General features: G+C 42.2%; 2 protein-coding genes across 2 annotated transcripts; both read right to left on the bottom strand.

The window, feature by feature from the left end:
* Positions 1-978: 978 nt before the first annotated feature.
* Positions 979-6,454, bottom strand: zdhhc12a (zinc finger DHHC-type palmitoyltransferase 12a). Its single transcript, XM_070834581.1, has 5 exons — positions 6,127-6,454; positions 4,640-4,773; positions 3,668-3,757; positions 3,158-3,324; positions 979-2,141 (listed from the first exon to the last, which is right to left on the bottom strand). The coding sequence occupies exons 1-5, from the start codon at positions 6,236-6,238 to the stop codon at positions 1,826-1,828; spliced, it is 819 nt and encodes a 272-aa protein (XP_070690682.1). The 5' UTR covers positions 6,239-6,454; the 3' UTR covers positions 979-1,825.
* Positions 6,455-7,877: 1,423 nt separating this feature from the next.
* On the bottom strand, positions 7,878-15,276 carry slc25a25a (solute carrier family 25 member 25a). Its single transcript, XM_070833740.1, has 10 exons — positions 15,037-15,276; positions 13,318-13,444; positions 13,105-13,192; positions 12,889-13,000; positions 11,466-11,624; positions 10,636-10,788; positions 10,432-10,539; positions 10,172-10,339; positions 9,576-9,726; positions 7,878-9,288 (listed from the first exon to the last, which is right to left on the bottom strand). The coding sequence occupies exons 1-10, from the start codon at positions 15,196-15,198 to the stop codon at positions 9,104-9,106; spliced, it is 1,413 nt and encodes a 470-aa protein (XP_070689841.1). The 5' UTR covers positions 15,199-15,276; the 3' UTR covers positions 7,878-9,103.
* Between the last annotated feature and the right edge of the window lie 5,264 nt (positions 15,277-20,540).

Here is a 20,540-nt window from a genome sequence, read left to right as displayed (position 1 = left end):
GATCCATGGCAACGCAGCATCAGTCGGTGATGTCGACAGCAGAGATCTGCTGAAAAACTGAAGGAAACGCTGAAACATTCACCTTGAAGACGTCACGAGAAAGAAACCATCATATGTTTTTAGTTTTTTTTTAAATCTGTAGACTCTGAATATCTGTTTTCAAAGTGGATGGAGGTCTAACGAGATGATCTTGGTTTTAGTAAAAGGGAAATATCGCCACATTCTTTGTGGGTTCATCTTCCTGTAACACAGACACGTGAAGCTGCAGCTAATAATCACTTTTAATCTGCTGAGTATTTTCTTGATTGATTATTTGTTTGGGTTTATGAAACGTATCTTTGTACCAAAAATATCTTTAATTTACAAAAGATAAGATACAAAAGAGAGAAAATCAGCAGATCTTCACGTCTAAGGAGCTGGAACCACTCTGGAATTATTGTGTTCAGAGAAACCACATCACTTGATTAAATGCTAAATTGATTTATATTCCAGACTAAAATCATCTTTTACTTTTGTGGTTCTGTCGTCACGTCTGCTCTCTCAGATGTCTTAGTTCTTCCTGTCATTTCATTACTTCCATGAGTCGATGCAGTGATTATCCCCCAGAGCTGTGAGGAGGTGGGTGGGCGCTCCGGTTTGATTTCTACCTGTGAAGTGTTGACGCTGAAGCGCAGGTGTTAAGTTGCTCTTTAAACCACCGTCCTGAAGCTGAAAGCACGAGATACTGATCCCTCTACCTGCTTCTGATCAGATCGTCAGCTAAATTAGTAAAACATAACAGGACGACCATTGATTTATCTGCTGTAGCACTTTAAGTTCTTGCTGCTGAATATTACATGTTACTTATGTGTCAGTACTGTATTTATGTGTGTGTGTGTGTGTGTGTGTGTGTGTGTGTGTGTGTGTGTGTGCAGCATCCTGACTGGGAATGTCAGCGTGTACAGATGTACTCTATAACAACATGCATATCATCAGTGTTTTAATGTACTCTTGTTGTCAATAAATACAAACAGAAATACAGTAAAAAACGTTATCATCTCATTAAATACATTTTTAACAGTGAAAATAATTTACAAGCAGTTACTTTAAAAACCAAAGGCACAAAACATAGTGTTGTTACGACGTGGTGACCAAACCTGAGGAGGAAGACGGAGTGATTCTCTTCCTTCGCCGGAAAATACAGATGTTTTGATTGTGGACTTAACTACCAAGTGTTTGGTCTTCATCCCTAAAATGTCCTGAATCCAGTCACATTCAAGACAAAGTGATTAAAAATGTGTTTCATTAAATATTCAGGCATTAGATGGCAAATCAGTATCCTCCTGCTAACTGTTCAAACTTTTTCCTCTTTTGCATCAAACCATCTTAAAAAAACATCTGAATATCTATAAATCAAGATGTTTTCCTTCTAAACCAAGTCAACACCAAAGTCTTAAGGATTCATCCCCTGAGGAACACGCACGTCTGTAGAAAATGTAAGGCAGATGCTCAAGAACAGTATTAAGACCCAGGTGTTTGTGTTTAATGAACCCTGCCTTTTACATTAGAACTTTTCCTAAACCTAACCAAACTGATACTGATAAAAGAAAACTGAAATATATAAGTTAACTTAGTCTACAAATAAATTAAAGTAATTAGCTGTTGGTCTCATGTAGGATTTGAGCCCTGTTCTCCTGGTGAATGTTGTTATAACGACTGGACGGAGTGGAAACAGCCAAACAGCCAAACAGCAGCCATCTGGGTTCAAATAGACGCACTGAAAGTTTTAACAGCAATCCATCCCATAGAATCTGCATCTTACTGTCCGCTGACGTCTGGCTGGAGGTCAGACAGGATCCGCGGTGTTTCTGTGGTACATGTGCTCCCACATCACCGTCCTGCAGATGCAGAAGAAATCCCACAGGTTGCAGAAGACCCCTCGGTCAAAAGGGTTCTCCTCGCCGCCGCAGTTCTTCAGGTACGAGATCCTGTGACGCGACACAAACTCCCAGGTGGTGCTGTTGACGGAGGCCAGGTAGAGATGGCAGCCCAGCAGCAGCACCACCACCACAGAGAAGACGCCGACGATGCCCAGCGCCGCCAGCAGGAACCCGTTCACTCTGAGCCACAGCTCCCACGTGGCGCTGGGTGAGATGCCGGACCTGAAAGATACGTGAAATGTTCTTATACCTTTTCAGCCCTCAAATCTTCTCCAGGACCTAAAGAACTTAAACACGAGACAGATGAGGTTAACTTCTGAGTGACTGGTAGGTAGTAAAAGTGTTGGAACTGGTCCAGTAGATCACCTCAGCCAGCAGCCACCAAACGGGCTGCAATGGCTGCAACGTGATCCTTTGGGACAACTGCACCTGATCACAGTAGGTCCACTAAAAGAGCTTGTTTGATCCACTGACAGGCTCAGAGTGTTATTCTAAGTGTGTGACAGCATCATGGAAAGGATCCCTACAGAGAGAGATCTGGAAGATCCTTTTGGTTTAACCACAAACAGCACACACACCAGACTACATTCACTAAAACAGGGATTTTAGAGAACAGACGGTCAGTTTGTGTTATTGTGTAACTTTGATATTTTAAAGGGTTCATTTAGATCCAACACAATATTTCTGTAACAGACAATAACAACTTCTAGTGGACCTACTGTGATCAGGTGCAGTTGTCCCAAAGGATAACACTTTATGTACCTACCCGTCATTTAGACACTAAAATATGTAAAAATAGGGCCCAGGTATAAAAATACACAAGTTATTATTATTATTATTAGTGCAGCAGCACTGTGCCAACTTGTGCTGCCTTTCATTTATAAATTAACTTTAAGTTGTCTTTATTTGACCTGGAGTTTGGTTCCTGACCCTACAGGCAGGCTGACGTGTGTCACTAAGCGTACGATCCTTCAGCTCAAAGCCTGCAGGACTGATTTCTAAAACGAGGCCTTTGAACTTTGAGGTTGTACTTGAGCAACACATTAAAGTCTGTGTTTACCAAATGTGAGCAGAGATAAGTCTGCTAATTTAACTGATGTTCTCTAATGTCAAGTGTTTCCAAATTCACCCTGATGTGGAAATAAACCTGCAGAGGAAAGTACACCGTCACGAGTGTTTGTCCAGATAAGGACGTTTATCTTAAAGACGGCAGGCGGGGCGGCGCTCGGTGGACGTACAGAGCGATGTGAAGAGCCCACAGCAGAGCGAGCAGCTGCACCAGCAGGTAGATGATGAACCAGCGGTGGTTCCTCTCTCCCACGCAGTTCTCGATCCAGGGACAGTGGTGGTCGAAGCGTCGGACGCAGTGTTTACACGTCTGGCAGTGCTTCGCTCTCATTGGCTGCTGCTTGAAAGAGGGAGAGAAGTTAATCCATTCTCCTCGTCTTTTTTTTCATTCTATCAAAGTTTCCACTTGGATGCGTTCAGGCTCAGTGCTGCTGCCAAAACATGCGTGACCTCCTGTGTAGACACCAGGGTCTGCAGGATTCTCAAACTGAATTTAAAACCTTTTTAACATTAAATTAAACATTAAATAAAATGTAATACTTGTTTCACAGTCATACTGGCCAAAGTGTTGAAACCAACTACACACTGACACACAGGCGTGACTGTACACGTGAGGAGGATGAGGAAGCAGGCAGGTTATGAGTCAGGTGAGGATGAGGAGAACGCTGGCGGCTGGTTACCTGCAGCAGGCAGTATCCACAGCGCCGCAGCCGGGGGGTCGAACACTGAGGAAGCATCGACTCCATCTCCTCATTTGAACCCTGGACGCCCTGCGCAACACACACACACTGATGTGGGTCACACGTGTCCACACACACACACACACACACACGTCACATACGCACATCCACTGTGGCCTTGACTCTGACGACTAGACGCACATGTTATTGCGTTTTAGCCTGTTTACACACACAGTACCACATATTCACATTCACATGTTTTTACTTTGATGCATGTTGTTCAGCCCTAATTCCTCCTGGTTAACACACATCTCATACAAATACTTAAGACATTCAAAACTCATATTCAACATCTGACTTTCCTTTGTAGGATTAAAGGTCGTCTGTCTCCATCCAAACGTAAAAAACTATTGTGCAGTCAACCTTCAGGTCTGTTCTGGACTCTGTGTTTTCACACTTTATCACAAATGACTCATTCAGGGCTCGTCATTGTTCTCTGTATCAGGAGGTTGGACGGACAGACGACCTCACATCTCTTCTCTCATTTAAATCCAGTGTCTACCTGACTGTAGGGATCCCTCACACTTGCACTAACGCTGGCAGAACTGGGTTCAGGTATTAATGCACCTTTTTAATAAAATGAGCTACAATCTGCCCTCAAACTGGAGTCAGTCATCAACATTAGAGACTAAAAACCTTATTACCTGACGTCTTTATTGATTCTTGTATCTGTGAAGGTAAAAACTCTTTATTTCTTGTTAAATTCTGTATTGTGTAGATTTGTTCTGTGTGTTTTTGTGAACGTCGCTCGGTCTCAGGTCTCTCTTGTGACAGAGATCTTAATCTCAACAAGACTGCCGGATTAAGTTAAGATTAAATGGAAGAAAATAAAAATGAAATCAGCTTCCACTGACTTTAAGACACATTTGCATCGTTGTTCCACACAAACGTTTCACCAAAAGTTAACGTCACCTTGACAGCGTCGCTGAGAACGAAGCCAGGGTCCATTAAAGAAACGGCGAAGTACAGCAGCACGGACAGCACCACCAGGAGGAAGAACAGAATGGGCAGCGTCAGCTCTCCTCGTTCCTCACACCTCCTCAAATCTGCACACACACGTTTAAACAACATTTAAACATCTGCCTCAGATAATAACATTTACTTCCTGTGGCTCCACAGAGAAGCTGAATGTTAGGATATTTAGTCCTCCACCTTTATCATAGTTCAATATGAATCATCAGAGTACCTTTTAATATTTAATATATCATTAAATATAAGCTCTGCCTCTGTGTAATTAGATCACTCATGTTTTCTTTCTTTCTGTTCCTTTATTGAACTCAGGGATTTGAAGAAACAGTGATGTTTTTTTAAATCACTTCCTTCCAAAGCGTCTTTTTAATGCTAGCACACTGTTTTATTTACAACATATCTGTTTTTTATCCTTATTTTCAACTTCTATTATTGTTCTGCACTTTATTCTGTTTTATTTTTGTATTATTTTAACTGTCTGATGCCTCATCGCAGTCCTGAATTGTTTTAATCCTGGTTCAACCATGTAAAGCACTTTGTGAATAAGCAACAATCGAATGTATTATTACTACTTTTCCTTTTTAAGGTTTATTTATTGAGTGTCAATGCAGAACAACCTGCACACGTTACATTTTAACCCAACCGCAAACATCCAGCTCTCATACAACAAACACGGGCACTAAACCAAATCGGCACACACAGACACTCGTATTAATCCAAAGAAAATAACCAAACCTAAAAATAGAATAGAAAGAAGAGGACAGACATGTATTTATCTTATCGAGCCACTGAGGGAGAGACTGGTGGCAAAGTCAGTGTGACAAGGTGAAGGTCAAAGACAGCAGTCAACGGGACACTGCAGACATTTAGAAGTGATTTAAAAGATAGATTTCCACTTTTCCATTAGTCACAGGTGAGATTAGTATAATGAACTAATACTATGTGCTGCAGGAAGAAGATGGATCTTACTTTTAATATTAATTTTCAAGCAGGTGAAAAAAGACTAAAACATATTTTTAAAATGAGACCATGTCAAGCAGGCAGCATAAAAACATGCTTACAGCCTTAAACCCACTTCAGACAACATGAAACAAACAGATGTGCATCCTGTAAACATCCTGCAGAGACTCTCGGCTCTTTCTTCTTCTTCTTTAAATAATCTACATACTTTTTTCATTGTAAAAGCTTATTTTCTCTCACTTTGTTCATTGTTGTGCACCAAAACAAACTACAATGCAAAGTCCTTGTATGTGGAAAAACCTACTTGGAAATGAACCAGTTCCTCTAAATCCAGTTACTGTGCAGCTGAAGGGTATTAGAGTGCAGAGCTACAACACAGCTCTGTGACAGGTGATGCACAGGTAAGCTAACCTCTGACTACTCTACTGTTTACCACCGTGGACACGTTGTCCCGCTTTGAATGGACTTACCGGTGTTGTGCAAGAACAGAATGAGGGTTATGACCCAGGTGAGCAGGGTGTGTGTGGCCCGGACCAGAAACCCGGTCCGAAACATGTTCTGCACCATTTCGATACCTTTCATTAGCACCGATGCTAACAAGCTAGCTTAGCTTAGCTTGGTTAGCGCTTTTTTAACAACATAGTTATGGCGGGTAATGCTAAGAAAATTAAACAAATACATTTAAAACACGACGCATTTTAACTGCCCTGTGATGTAAACGTGTAATTTAAAAAGTATCGGTGTAGCTATTTACAGTAGAAACTCTATATGTGCATTTTCTACTGTGCTCATTCTGGTGTCGCTACTTCCTTGTTTTCATACGGGAAGTCACGAAGGACAAAATACATGAACTGAACCCTTGCGCGAAAAAGTCCAACGAGCCATAATGACGCTAATCTCATGTAAAATAGTGTTTTATATCAAATCTGTTCGCTGTTTTATGTTTAATCCAAAATGTTCTGCTGTTTCCATTCAATCTGTACGTACATATAATGTAGGAATGTGATGAAAAGTGAAAAGCACCTGTGCAACAATGTGAAAATACTCTAATATGAATCATATCATTGGAATATTATTACTGATGCTTTTCATTTCTGCAAAATATTTTAACATTTTAGAAATTGAAGATGTGTTTTGTCTGTAAAAATCTAAATCTATAAATGTAGTACAATATTTCCCCCTGAAATGTGGTCAGAGATGAGCACAAATCAAGTCACATCAAGTATCTTGTTACGACTTACAAATCAAATCATCATCAAATGTATCAAAATAAAATACAAAATGCATGTATGAGAAAATATATTTGAATAAAATACAAGTATTTGTAAACTGAAAAGACAAAAATAGCCTCAATAGAAGAGGTTTGCAGTCATGCAAAGTGCATTCAGCTGTTAAGGGAAGTTAAATCTGAGGTAAATCTTTAAACTTGGGGACAAATATGAGAATAAAATTACATACTGAATAAAATATTTTAGGCATTTCAAATACACAAATACAAGTTCAATACAAGTGTATTGTTACTAATTACATTTTAGTAATACGTATTTTGTAATTAAACAAATCTCTGAATGCAGTGGATTGGAAGTATGAAGTAGTAATAACATAAATAACTTTGTTCACGCTGACACCGTCTTGTCGAGCTCCTGTGAGAGTTAGTTGTTAGTAAGTTCTCTGACTGCTCATCGATCAATACACAGAGAGACAGATATCGATAACTGACATCGGCAGATTTATCGGTCAGCTGTCAGCGATTATGTTTTGGATGTTGACACAAAAAGTCACTCAGGATACCTCAGATAGGAAATAAATTCATCTTTAAGCTGCTCTTAAATTCAAAATATGATAAGATATGGTGTAATAATCTAAAAACATGTATCAGGAAGTTAAAATAAGACTTTTTATAATTAATTTCACAATAAAAACAAACATCTAATGTGAAAATATAAGTGTAATCTTTTAAGATTAGAATTTAAGGCAAAGTGACCAGAATTCTTGATTAAAAATTCAGCATTTTGCTCTTTAATTTCAGACACTCAGTAAATAATTTGAGGTCTTCTCACACAGAATTCAGGACATTTTAAAGACTTTTATTACTAAATGTTATTTTAAGGCATTTAATAATCTCTGAGTAGAACAGATACTCACTGTAGTTTTATTTAAGGTACTTAAATCCTTTATAATAATGCTTATGATCAAAAAAAGAAACAACGGAGACTCAGTATTACAAGAATTTGCATTTATTTGCATCAAAATGGTCCATTAAAACAATACTAAAACTCATTCTTTACAAAAGAATTAAATCTTAATACCTGGATTGATATAACATTCATTCGGAGGCCCTTCCAGCATCGATTAAAGTGCATTAGATCGCTCATCTTTTTCAAAGCCCTTGCCCCCCCACCCTCATATAAATGTGACATGAAGACAAAAAAAAAAAAAAAAAAGCTCCACCCTGTGCTCTTAAAGAGAAAACAATAATCTGCCCTTAAACCTGAGGTCAATATTAAGACATTTATACCTTTAAAAAGAAAAAAGGGGCAAAAACATCTTCACACACGCTCAGATATTCTCTCCACACAAACTCCGGCCTCCTTTTCTGCATCTCAGACAACTTAGTGTTCGACAGCCACGTGTTAAGGCGTTGGTTTCCCGCCCTGAATACAAACAATCACGACGTTTTCAGAAAGTCATTAAATCGCACATTTGGCTCTTCAGACAGGAAACATGCAGCATCAGACCTCCTTTCTCTTCTAGACAATAAAAATAAATACAGGATGGATGGAAATAAATACTCCAGTCGGTCAGTCTTACAGAAACTCCTGTCATCCACTCATTCATGCAGGACGGGGGGGTAGAGAGAGCAAACTCACATGTGCAAAATCCTCTCATTTAGGAACACAATCCTTCCTACAGGCAACAGTTAAAGACTAAAACTTCTTAATGAGCCCAGTAATGCTATTTCTCCTGTGTGCTCTGAATGGGAGTTTTCCCTTCAGTAGAGTTTTGTAATACGAGTGCTGGTGACACATGATAAGTGACTGACACAACAACATAAAACAAAAAGAAAAAAGACGTTTGCTCAGGCACCAACACACAAAACGGCAGAAAGAGCAAAAACCTTTGGTCCTCAAATTACAAATCCCTCATGCGTCTCGTTCCAGCTCTCAAATTCTTTAAAACATAAATAGCAGCAGTCACAATCCCTGACGTCCTGAGACCTCACAGAGTCCGTATATTCTCCACCGTGGCCTTTCCGGCGCCCTTTCTCGTCTTTCGTCAGCTGACATTCACAGAATGAGGCGACTCCACAAACCGAAAAAGCTCCCTGGGGTTCCCTACCGCCAGTCCTGGGAGAGAGGGGGGAGGTGGGGGTGGCATTTGGTTTGGGAGGGCGGGGAGGGTCACTTGTCACATTCAAGCTTTGACTCCATGTGATAACGAGGAGTTTCAGCGCGACGTCACTCCCAGCTGCGTCTTCAGGTGTTCGTACACCACGTAGCTGATGCTGACGGCGGGGATGACTTTGAGGAAGTTGGGGGCGAGGCCTCTGTAGAGCCCCGTCGGACCCTCCGTCTGCAGGATCTGCCTGAAGAGGCCGGACATGGTCACCTGCTGGCTGCTCTCCATCGCTGCTGTGAAGACACAAACCACGACAGGCTGCACTTAGACGGTGTGAGAGATGTCACTGAGACGGCAAATACTTTAAAATCAAAGAGGAAGAACGCCAAACTTTATGGGCTCAGGTTTTAAAATGAGAATTAAATGCTTTTCTTTGGCTCAGATCATAGTAAAGTGAATATTTTAAGAGCTCTGATGACTGACTAATGAATCATGACACCACCTCTGATGGGAGCGTCCCTCCCTGACTAGTAATAATAATAATTATTAGGTGTGGTTCGCTGAGGAGCAGAGGCCTCACCTTGCGCCTGCATGCGGGTGCGGACCAGAGCCAGAGGATAACTGGCGAGCTGACCGCAGGTGCTGGACACGGTGCCGCAGGCCAGAAGGACGACCACGCCGGGGTCGGCGCCGTTGGTGCTGTACTGCTGCAGGTATCTGTTCTTCAGCGTCTGAGGAGGGAAACGTACCGAGGTGGGTTAGTTTGAGAACATTTCAGTCAGTCAGCTGTGTTAAATCAAACACAGTGAGGTCAGTTAGGCCCTCTGACTCAAACAGGTGAACTATTCAGTCACATAGAGAGTCGTTATATTAACTCAAGTTGAGCTTCAACACTTTTCAAAACACCAAATTCAAGCATTTAAGGATTTCCAGCCCCCATACGAGCCCTGAACACCTATTCCCCCCTACCTCGCCCTTTAAGAACACAAGTCTTATCATTGTACAAAGTCAAAGGGCAAATAAAAGTGTAAATGGTGAAACGTGGCCTCTGATCAGCCGCTGAGTCACAGTGAGAAAGGCATGCGCCGAGTTAGCAGGGTGATGAAACACAGGTCGACACTATCCAGGCTGAAGAGTGACGAGTAATAAGCTCAGTGCGGCGCGGCGAGTGCTCACCTCGTACACGGCCAGGTCGATGCCAGCGTAGGGGATGATGCCCAACATGTTGGGGACGTAGCCTTTATAAAACGCCCCCAGTCCTTCTTTCCTGAATATCTGCTTGGCGCAGTCTGAGATACCAGAGTACTGCCCGGTCTTCCTCAGAGCCAGACGAGTTTTCAGCACCTGGGGACAGATTTGGTAAAGAGAAATGTCACTTTAGAACTCTTTAGTAAGATCTTCTGATGCCGTTTTGCTGTGATTAAGCCGATGCTCACCTCCATGGGGTAGATCGTGCTCTGGGCGATCACTCCAGCCAGAGACCCAGCAACAAATCTCTCAAAGATCATCAGACTCTCTCTGTCGCTGCCGATTAAACGTTTAATCTGAAGAAAAACACAATTAAGAAAGAAATACATCAGTGAACGGACATCACGAACACCAAGCTTCTTAAAATAGTGAGCCAGAGGCACTTGACATACCTGCTCATAAGCCATGAACTTGAGGGCCGACTCCGGGGCGATTTTGATCACGTTGACCCCATTTCCTCGCCACAGCGACCTCATGCCGCCCTCTTTAATCATCTGCATCAGCCCGCTCATGATGCACATGTTGTTGGTTCGCGTTCCGTACACCTGAGGAGGAAGAAGTCGATCAGATGTAATCAATGCCATGGAAATATCTGAGCAAGAAAGGCCCTAAATGTTCATCTGCAGTGGCAGGAAGTCTGACGTTTAGCGGCTGGTGACATGATTTAGCTGGAGGTTTGGGATGAATCCTGAACGGGGCCACGTTTGACCCAAAAAACAAAAAAAGGTCACTACGTCTGCGTCAGTAATTGCGGGGAAGGTGAATCCTCATCGATTGTTTCAAAGTCAACTTTCCACACGACAACCTACGCAAATGGGGGCCACTGGCACAGATCCTGAATCAGTGCAGTTAGACCTTCATCCCACCGATGACGGAGAAGATTACACATTCGAGGGCGCGACTGCCGTATGCAAGCCGTCATTGGTCGGCGGCGTGGTCCGGCTCTGACACACAAATCAGCCCCTGGACTCTGCCCCCCCCGCCGCGTTCACTCACCGTGCGTTAAACATTAAATTGTTTATAGCACTCAGTCAGGAACAGATCGAGTTACCCAACCGATTGTGCCACAGGCACATTATGAAATAAGCTCAGTTATGCCTCAAGGAGAGCAGGCAGCTGGCAACTGGGTCATAGAAGATAAGAGTTCCCACGGGCCCCAAACTCCCCACGGCCTGGAAACCATACTGTCAGATTAAGTAACAACTTGTTCTGAGTGCCTTACCTGCATCATGACTTTGAGTCTGTCCAGGGGGGCGGTGCAGGTCCTAGAAACGGCTCCAGCTCCTCCACCTGCGACCAGGTGCCTCCACCACATCCCCGTCTGCTTCTCCTCTGTGGTGAACTCATCGGGCACCATCAGGTTCTCACCCACATCGAATATCTGCCAGGAAGAGAGACGGTCGTTTTAACAAAAGGGTGCAGAGGAGATGTTGAAGAGGTCGTATGTGGGTGCTGATGTTGGACATTTTTCTTGCTAGCAGCACATGACCGCGGTCTAGTGTGACACCCAAATATGCAACACCAGGACCCCCTCCACCACCGTAAAAGGTCAAACTGTGGGTCTGTTATTGAGACGTGGGTCAAAAGTTAATAGATTTCGGTGGATAATCAAACACCGACTGCACTGCTTTGAAATCCTAGTCATAATTTTAATAAGGCTCCATTTAATAAGGCTAAAGACCACAAGGAGACATGTGACTGTGACTGAGAAGGGTACAAGAACAAGTTCAGACCTTTGAGTCTCAGGTTTACTTTTGACTCATCATCACTCTCTAGTTTTATTGGAGCTGATTACAGCCCGTTTACTGCCCTGTCCTAATTAGAGGGTATCAATGATCTCCTTGTCATTAATAACTAGATTCTGTGTCACTTGGGGACAGGCTGGTCCTGCCAACAGTTTGTTTATTTGGCAGACTCAAATGATCCAGCAGCTCATCTTTCATCAGTAATTTGGCAGCACAGTCCCCCCCCCCCCCCAGAGGATAATTCCTGCTCTATTCGTGGTCCTGGTTCGGTATGTCCAGGTCTCGTCTGTGTGTGAGGTCGAGGCTGCTACACTCATTAGACGGCTCGGCCTTGAAATAACTCGCACAACCACCAAGATCACGCGGTCCTCCTGCAGGAGCTGCTGCTGCTGCTGCTGCTGCTTCAGCCTCCACCTGCTCTGACTGTTGCTCCCTTTTATGTAACAGCTAGACGCATCGACAAATCCTTCCAACATAATCCCCCCCGGAATGAGACCAATGCCTTTCATAGCCTAATAGAGCTTAATTGCTGACGCACAACTTGTGCCGATGAAGCCTTTTAGGGAATTTGCGTTTCAATTGACCCGTTTTTCTTTCCCAGACACTTGCCCGTGCACTTTGATCAGTTGCGCACAAGCGCTGTCATTATCGGATGTCCTGATCCTGTTATCTGAACTAAGACTGGGTGAAAATAGGACCTCTGGACGGAAAATTTACGCAACACCACCTCCTGATACCACCTGTGGAGTGGAATTTTCTCATTCCTGCTACATTCATTGAGACTTGTCAGACATAATGATTCAAGGTGTAAAAAGGCTTCACTGTGAAAAGCCCTGGTGTCTCTACATCGGCTCCCTTTTGGGCACAACTTGTGGTTTCAGTGGCGACAGGTGAACTAACCGTGGAGTGTTTCCAATAGAGGATGATCTCAGGAATGTTGTCCGTCTTCTCCACCATGGGGTAGTTGCTCCAGTCTTTACTGCTGATGGTTATCATTCCGTTCTTATCCATACTGTTAAAATAAAAAAGAGAAAACAACAACAGCAGAGTGAGATGTTGAGCTCCTTAATCCAACAATCAGAGACTGCAGTGGGTGAGATAGATGAATGAAATCACCTCTTAAGGGCGTTCTCTGCATGCTGCGGGGAAATTCGCACCCCGAGGTCCTGAAGAGACTGCATGAACTCCTTAGGATCAACGCGGCCTTTAGAGGAAACAGACGAGGTGTAAGACAGTTTCTCATCCTGCGTGTGAACTAATGAAACCAAAGCGAAACACATCTAGAACAAAAACCGAAACCAAAACTCATCCGGAGCAGCAGCCACGTACCTGCATTCTTCCTGTCGAGGCTCTTCACCACAAGCTTCAGGTCTTTCTCGTAGTCCTGCAGATAGTGAACAAACTCCTCAAAGTCCAGCTGTCCGTTTGAGTTATGTTCTTCCCTTTTCAAGGTTTTCTGCAAGGAAGAAAATGTGCACGCAATGAGACAAGAGGACAGGGCAGAGTTTGAACACTGAGGGCTGTCAGGGGGCTCAGAACTGTGCTTTATTCGTGTACAGTGGTGTATTACAGTGTTTTTATACAGTCTCAGGGAAGCACAGCTTTAGCAGCAGGGCTGCAGAAGAGTCTGCACACCAGTACACAACCTGCACTGATGCATTAAAGCAATTCAACAGGTACACCACGCTCTGTACTACACTCTGTCTAGATGCCAGTCCCACATTCCTGAATATGACTGAGATTTAAAAGGTGTCCCTGCTTGTGTTTCAAGGCCCCACAGGACCGCACCATGACCCACTTGCCAAGTTACAGTGTTCTTGGCTTTCTTGAATGACGTCTCACCAAGACCGTGGAGGGCGGGGGGGCGGCATTAGGTAGTAACTCCAAGGTCTATCTTTGACCGCAGCGACAGGCCGACCTGCCAACTGTTTTAATCCAGTCTAAGCTCAAACCTCCTGAGCTAAAACAAGACCAGGACACTGGCAGCTCTCCAGTCTGGCGGACAGTCCCCGATACCTGAGCCGGCTGTCACACAGCCATGATACTCTGCAGGACAGTGATTAAATCTGATTTACAGCACAGTTAAAAGGCAAATTTTTAAATGGCATGTTTTGCATAATACTATTCCTGTACAGAACAGGTCAGTGTTAGTACACTTGTGTTGCCCTTTTCCTTAAACTGTTGCAGCTGTTGTGACAACAAATGGGGCCGGTTGGAGCCACGGGATGCTGACTGAAGTTGTCCGAGCAAAAATAAGTAATGTTAATGAATTTTTATGGGGTTATAACTTAAAAAAAAGTGAGTGCAAGAACTGAGTCTTATGGCAGGTCAGCAGTGGGTCAGTGTCAGGAGTCACAGCACAGGGCAATACTGCTGCACAGAACGGGCCAGATGTTCAGTTTGCTGGTTTTCTGGTTGCAGGGAGGCATGTGTGGGGAATAATTTGAGTCAGTTATGTTAGATCCTAGGGGAGAAATGCCATAACTACTAAAATACTTCTTCCCTCTGCATAGTTTGTGCATTTTGCAAACATGCAAGTTTTAGTGCAAATCGGTCCAGTGGTGCAATGCTGCAGATTTGTTTTACAACTTAAAACTACTGATCTGATATGTCTCCTTTCACCCTGAAGAGACGGCTGCAGATACTTTCGAAATTCATGAACCCACATTCCTGTTTAGGGTGGATTTTCCCTTTACAGTAAAAGACACCGCAGCACGCGCCGGTTCCGCTTTCAAACTTCACTGCAACTCCACGGAAACTAATCGCCTTTTGAAGAAAAGAGCCTACACTAGAGTTTTTATTCATATTTGAAGCTTTTCGCGTGAATTTTAGCTGTTTTCGGTGCGATCTTTCAAGAAGCCGGTTTGTGCGGCCTAGTCGTAAGGCTTTTACCGCCCCACGCTAAAACCGTCCGCCACCCGGAAAGAAAGGATTTAGTGACGGTAAAACTAATGAGATTTAGAGAAGTAGGTGAGTCTAACCCATGAATGGACTGAGGTTTGACATACAAATGTATAAAACCCAACATTGACTGCTTTATTTGCTCACCTTTCGCCATTTTTGGTAGGTTGAGACCTCTTGGGACGGCAGGAAGACGCTCAGTTTGTTGAAGAGAGACTTCAGCTCCGACGGCAGTCCGTTAGACTCAAAGTAGTCCACTTCAACCGGGTCCGAGTTGGACACGGGGACGTAAAGGCACAGTCCGAGCATGATTGGCTCCGGAAAATTTAAAAAAAATACTAGAATAAATAAATAAATAGCACACCGGGGCTTCCCTCCCTCTCGGTGTAGCGTTAGTACTGAAATGCCGGTAAAGAAGAGCCGGCTTCTAAAGAACTACACGTGGACACGCCCCTTCCTGGAATAGCTCAGCGTGATTGGCTGTTGTCACACTAACGTCATTTTACTACGGATTAATCGCTGAGTCCGCCCATTGAAGGGGCTCGGCTAGGTCCCGCCTTTCTCCTACGTAAGCAACGTATATTCTCCAGCCAATCCCGTTCCTTCTTTCATCCAGCATGGAGGATATTGACCAATCCCGTCTTCTCTTTGATTTAAACCGTGGCAGACGCGGACTCCTGGGCTGATTGGCGGTACACTGGACACAACCACCGCAAAGTCCTTCAACTATTAAACCATAACAGCACAAACAGCATCTCAACTAACGTATCTGACATGATTATACGACCAATGACATTAATAGTGATGATGATGGACAAACATAAAGGAAAATCAGACAAACAAAACAAAAAAGGACCACAATAGTTCAACATGGAGACATGAACAGAGGAAATACAAATAAAATCTACTAGAAATAGCATAAGGTAAAGCAACAAGTCTTTATTTGTACATTTCAAGGCAGGCTGGTCAAAGCAAGCAAAAAATTTAGAAATGTGTCTGCACATCTTCCTGTCTCATTAAGCACAGGTGAAATTAAAACAGGTGTAACACTCACGCCTGGTCAGCTGGACCTATTAAAAATGTGCACTTGATAAAATTACCTCCAACCAGCTGATACACAGTTAAACTGTGGAAGTTTCCTGCTTTGCCTGGTTGGTAATCCACTCTTGCTTTCAGGAGGAACAAGCTAATCAATTGACCATTTGACCTTTAATCCCTGAGAGATCCAATAGTTTGCACGTCATTGTTAGATAGCGAGGGGAAATTTGGTTTGCAGTCAGATATTGAGGACCAGATAACTAAAAAAAATACAACGATGACAACCAACATTACTGTAATCAGGAATGTTTCATGCTGGGAAGTTTGGTTTTGCAGCAAAAACAGACAAATCAAAAGAGAAGTAAAACATATAAAATCAAAAAGTTTTAAATTCGACCAAAGTGAGTTTTTGAAAACCCAACTCTCAGTTTGTGCCGCTCATCATCTTTTACCTTATAGGTCTTTTTCTAGTGAGCTAATAAGTCCTGTTCTGTCTCTGCAAACACATTTAATCCGTTTTGCACTTTGTTTTGTTTCCTCCTGTGTTATTTATTCTGCTGCAGACGCTGTTACATCATCTCGTTTGGCAGCTCACTGCTGCAGTAGTTAAATCTGAGCCTGTTCCCTCTCTGCAGGCTGCAGCAATAAACCAAGAGGCAGAGGATGAGCGCCAAACGCCAAAAAGGGCGCTGAGGGAACGCCAAGAGCAACCAGCTGAACCCCAGAGGCCGATCAGCTGATCCTGTCTGAGTTTACTTACAACACAACACAAACACTCACACACACGGACGCACACGTGAATATCTGTAGACATTCATAACCACCCAGAATTATTCTGCACATGGAGGAAAATGTTTTTTCTTTTTTAATTGGAAGAAACATAAATATAATGAATTAATGCTGACACAGAGGTCGAGCAATTTTCAAAGTTGATCCACTCATTTGTGGTTGGTAAATATTTCTGAAGCCAAGGACAGAACTCAGGAGCAGCACTGATGTCTCGTTACATGTCCATGCAGTTTAAACCAATATTAATGATATTTAACCGTGCTAGAAGAGCATAACAACACTTCTTAGCAGCACAAAGATGTGTTGTTATGACCAACCTCTTTAATTAAAGAGTTATAGACCTGCTTGCTGGGAGTTTTCTATTACACTCATGCATCTGTTGTGTGTCATTCATTAGTTAACGCCCTCTGTGCTACAACCAAGCTCCCAGGAAGGTCACCAGGCTTTAAGGACAATTTAAAGTGGTGGTTAAAAAGTGTAATTACAACAATGGTGTCTGTCATGTGACCACATTGGGCCCAAAAATTCTTTTCTCCACAGACTCACAATGTGAAGGAGACGTCTGTTAATCAGAGGATTTTTTTTTTCTCCATCAGAATTTGATCCATTCAGTCTGATAACATTTGGAAATTTTAGAAGTGCTAACAGGAAGTTAGCAAAGGGCTAATAGGAAGTTAGTGGAGGCTAACCGGAAGTTAGTAAAGGGCTAACAGGAAGCTAGCAGAGAGCTAACAGGAAGTTGTTAGTGGAGGGATAACAAGAAGATAGCGCAGGGCTAATAAGAAGCTAGTAAAGGGCTAACAGGAAGTTAGCGCAGGGCTAATAGGAAGTTAGCGCAGGGCTAATAGGAAGCTAGCAGAGGGCTAACAGGAAGTTAAAAAAGGGCTAGCAAGAAGTTAGCAGAGGGCTAACAGGAAGTTACTAAAGGGCTAACAAGAAGCTAGCAGAGGGCTAACAAGAAGTTAGTAAAAGGCTAACAGGAAGTTATCGGAGGGCAAACAGGAAGTTAGTAAAAGGCTAACAGGAAGTTATCGGAGGGCAAACAGGAAGTTAGTGGAGGGCTACAACAGGTGAGCTATTACGACATATTCATAAGAACTAGAAAACAAAACAGGCGTAAAAATGCTGTTCAGTCCAGCGTGAGCACAAACATGTTGTTCAGAGCAGCTGCTGCTGTTGTAAACGGTGCCTGTAAGGAGCCAAACAGCAGGATCAGACTGATCCAGGTGACAGGTGAAGGGGGCGGGGCTAACAGGTGGGCACAACAGTCGTGGCTCCTGAGGAAAAGGTGCAGTTTATGGTGATGTTGTGGTTGTTTAAGCGGGTTGTTGTTGTTGTTCCTTATCGCCAGCAAAGGTTCATCTTGTCTTTGAACCACAACATTTACAACCTGGTCGGGTCTAATTACTTTCTCTAAAATTGATTGTAAAATGTCTGTAAAGGCCTTGAAAACTCAATTAATTCTTTCTTGAAATGTGTCTGCATATCTTGACCCACTTTTCCAAAGAACAGCCTGTTTCTAGACGTCTCTTCCTGTCTCGTTAAGCACAGGTGAAATTAAAACAGGTATAACATTCACATGTTTCCTGCTTTGCTTGGTTGGTAATCCACTCTTGATTTTAGGAGGAACAAGCTAATTAATTACGAGAAAATTAACATTTATTTGCAGGTTTTTGCACGAAAGAATACATTTTTGACCTTAGATAGATAGATAGGTAGGTAGGTAGTATCTCCAGTTCATTATTAAAATATCAATCTATCTATCTATCTATTATGTCACTACTTTCACAGTGCCGTGCTGCTTTCAGGCTCCAGTTTAGATCCAGTCTGACTCCTTCAGTCCTCTGCTGCTCTCTGTTGGCTGAACAAATACCTCAGATCCTTTTATGGAAATAAACATTTCTTCATGCCAAAACATCAAACTATGTAAATATTAGGGAGGTAAAATGAACAAATTAACAGAAAGTAGCTCAATTTTATTTATTTTTTGTTATTTCTGGGATAAAAGAGCAGCAACCATCAGTAGTCAGAACATTAACTTGGGTTGGAAGTCCTAACTTTTGTATTTCATATCTTATTATGAAAAGAAAACAACACAGGAACCATGTATCTTGTTAAATATCAGCTAGTGTCCACCAAAATAATCAATCAAAATAAGTTGCGCTGGTAGTAGCAGTACACTGGATGGGAGCCTCAATATAGAAAGATGTATAATAAAGAAAAATATATATATAATGATAAAGATATAAATGAAATAAGGGTGTAAAGATCTATACACAGAGCAAATAAATATAAAAGCAGAAAATGAGGTGATGAGGAATGACAGCAGAGAAAGATGTGATATATATCCCATAAATATAATATAAATCAGCCTGAAATTATACATAAAATAGAATGAAATAAAAGATGCTAATGCAGTAAATGAAAAGGTGGTTATATTTAGAGTCTTAGAGTCTTTTACAAGCCGTAACTTCAGAAAAATACATTTTTAAACCATAAATATCAACAAAATACGTTTTAGGTCTATTTTTGTTCCGTGAAAGTTATAATTTACGAGGAGTCCCTGAAGGCAACAGGGGGGGAGGCTGCAGTTCCGTCAGTCGCCACAGGACGGCGCTGTTTGAGCGCTCAGTTTACAGACTGGCTGTGAACGAGGCTCCGCGGAGCTGCGTCAGTTGGTAACAGCGAACCCGTTCATGACCGGAAGTCATCTGATTTACCTTCAAAAGTAAAATCCACTAAAAAGCCTACAAACGGAACAAAGATTTTCTCTTTCTGTTTTATTAACAGATGGATTCGGTGATGTGTTATATAAATGTGTTGTCACTATTGTAACATACAAATTATTAAGTGAAGTACAAGTACCCTAAAGCTGTTCTTAAGTACACTTGGTAAATACTTAGTGAATAAATGTACTTGGTTATTTGCTGTAGTCCCATTTAAATGTATAAAGATTTTTTGAAAATATATTTATTTAATTCTCCATTTATTTATGTATTTTTATTAGATTATATATATATTACACTGATTCTAAGTGGATCATGTGCTTGTATGAGCGGTTTGATTAAAACAAAGTAATTAAAATAATAATCATAATAATAATTACGATAACAGTTGTGTTAGCAGTGGATGTAGCCACCACTTTTTTTTTTTGCAGCTTTTTATGTTTTATTTTTCATTATTATTTTTAATTCATTTAAAAACTTCATCTGTACATTTGCAATTAAAAGTAGGAATATTTTGCATTCATCAGTTCACAAACATATCTAGTGCGTAACAGTGAGGCCGTGTGAAAATGAGAAATAAAACCAAAAGAATATACACAGAAAAATGAAAATAAACATATTTTTTTACACCAAAAATCACTTTTATTTTGAGACCCCACAAACAAATCATAGTGATGTTCGAGCTTTTATTCTGAAAGGTACAGACCGGAAGTCACATGACGTGATGCCCGCTAGCTTGATGCTAACAGAAAAGTTCCTCCTGCGCGAAGAGACAAGAAGAAAAAACGTCTTTTTCTGTCATTGTTTGTCGCCCAGAGGACCCGAAATGTCTCCCGGTAAGACCCGCAGCACTTTTAGACCCGCAGCCTGCAACATTTCCCCTCCGTTTCTACGCGGTTTGTAACGGAAATACTTGATTTGTTTCCAGATTTGTGTGCTGAATCATCTCTGAAGAGTTCCCATGAAGACTCAGACTGAAGCAGCAGCAGCAGCAGGGACGCTCCTCTCCGCTTAAACTGCCTCTTCTCTCGGCTTTTCCTCACAACTTGAACCGTGTTTTATGCGAGCGGAGACCCTAAAAAAACCCCCCAAAAAACA

This window comes from Pempheris klunzingeri, chromosome 7 (assembly GCF_042242105.1).
Source record: "Pempheris klunzingeri isolate RE-2024b chromosome 7, fPemKlu1.hap1, whole genome shotgun sequence".
Taxonomy (NCBI): domain Eukaryota; kingdom Metazoa; phylum Chordata; class Actinopteri; order Acropomatiformes; family Pempheridae; genus Pempheris; species Pempheris klunzingeri.
Note: the sequence above shows the minus strand (reverse complement) of the source record. Positions and strands in the feature narration are given on the sequence as shown.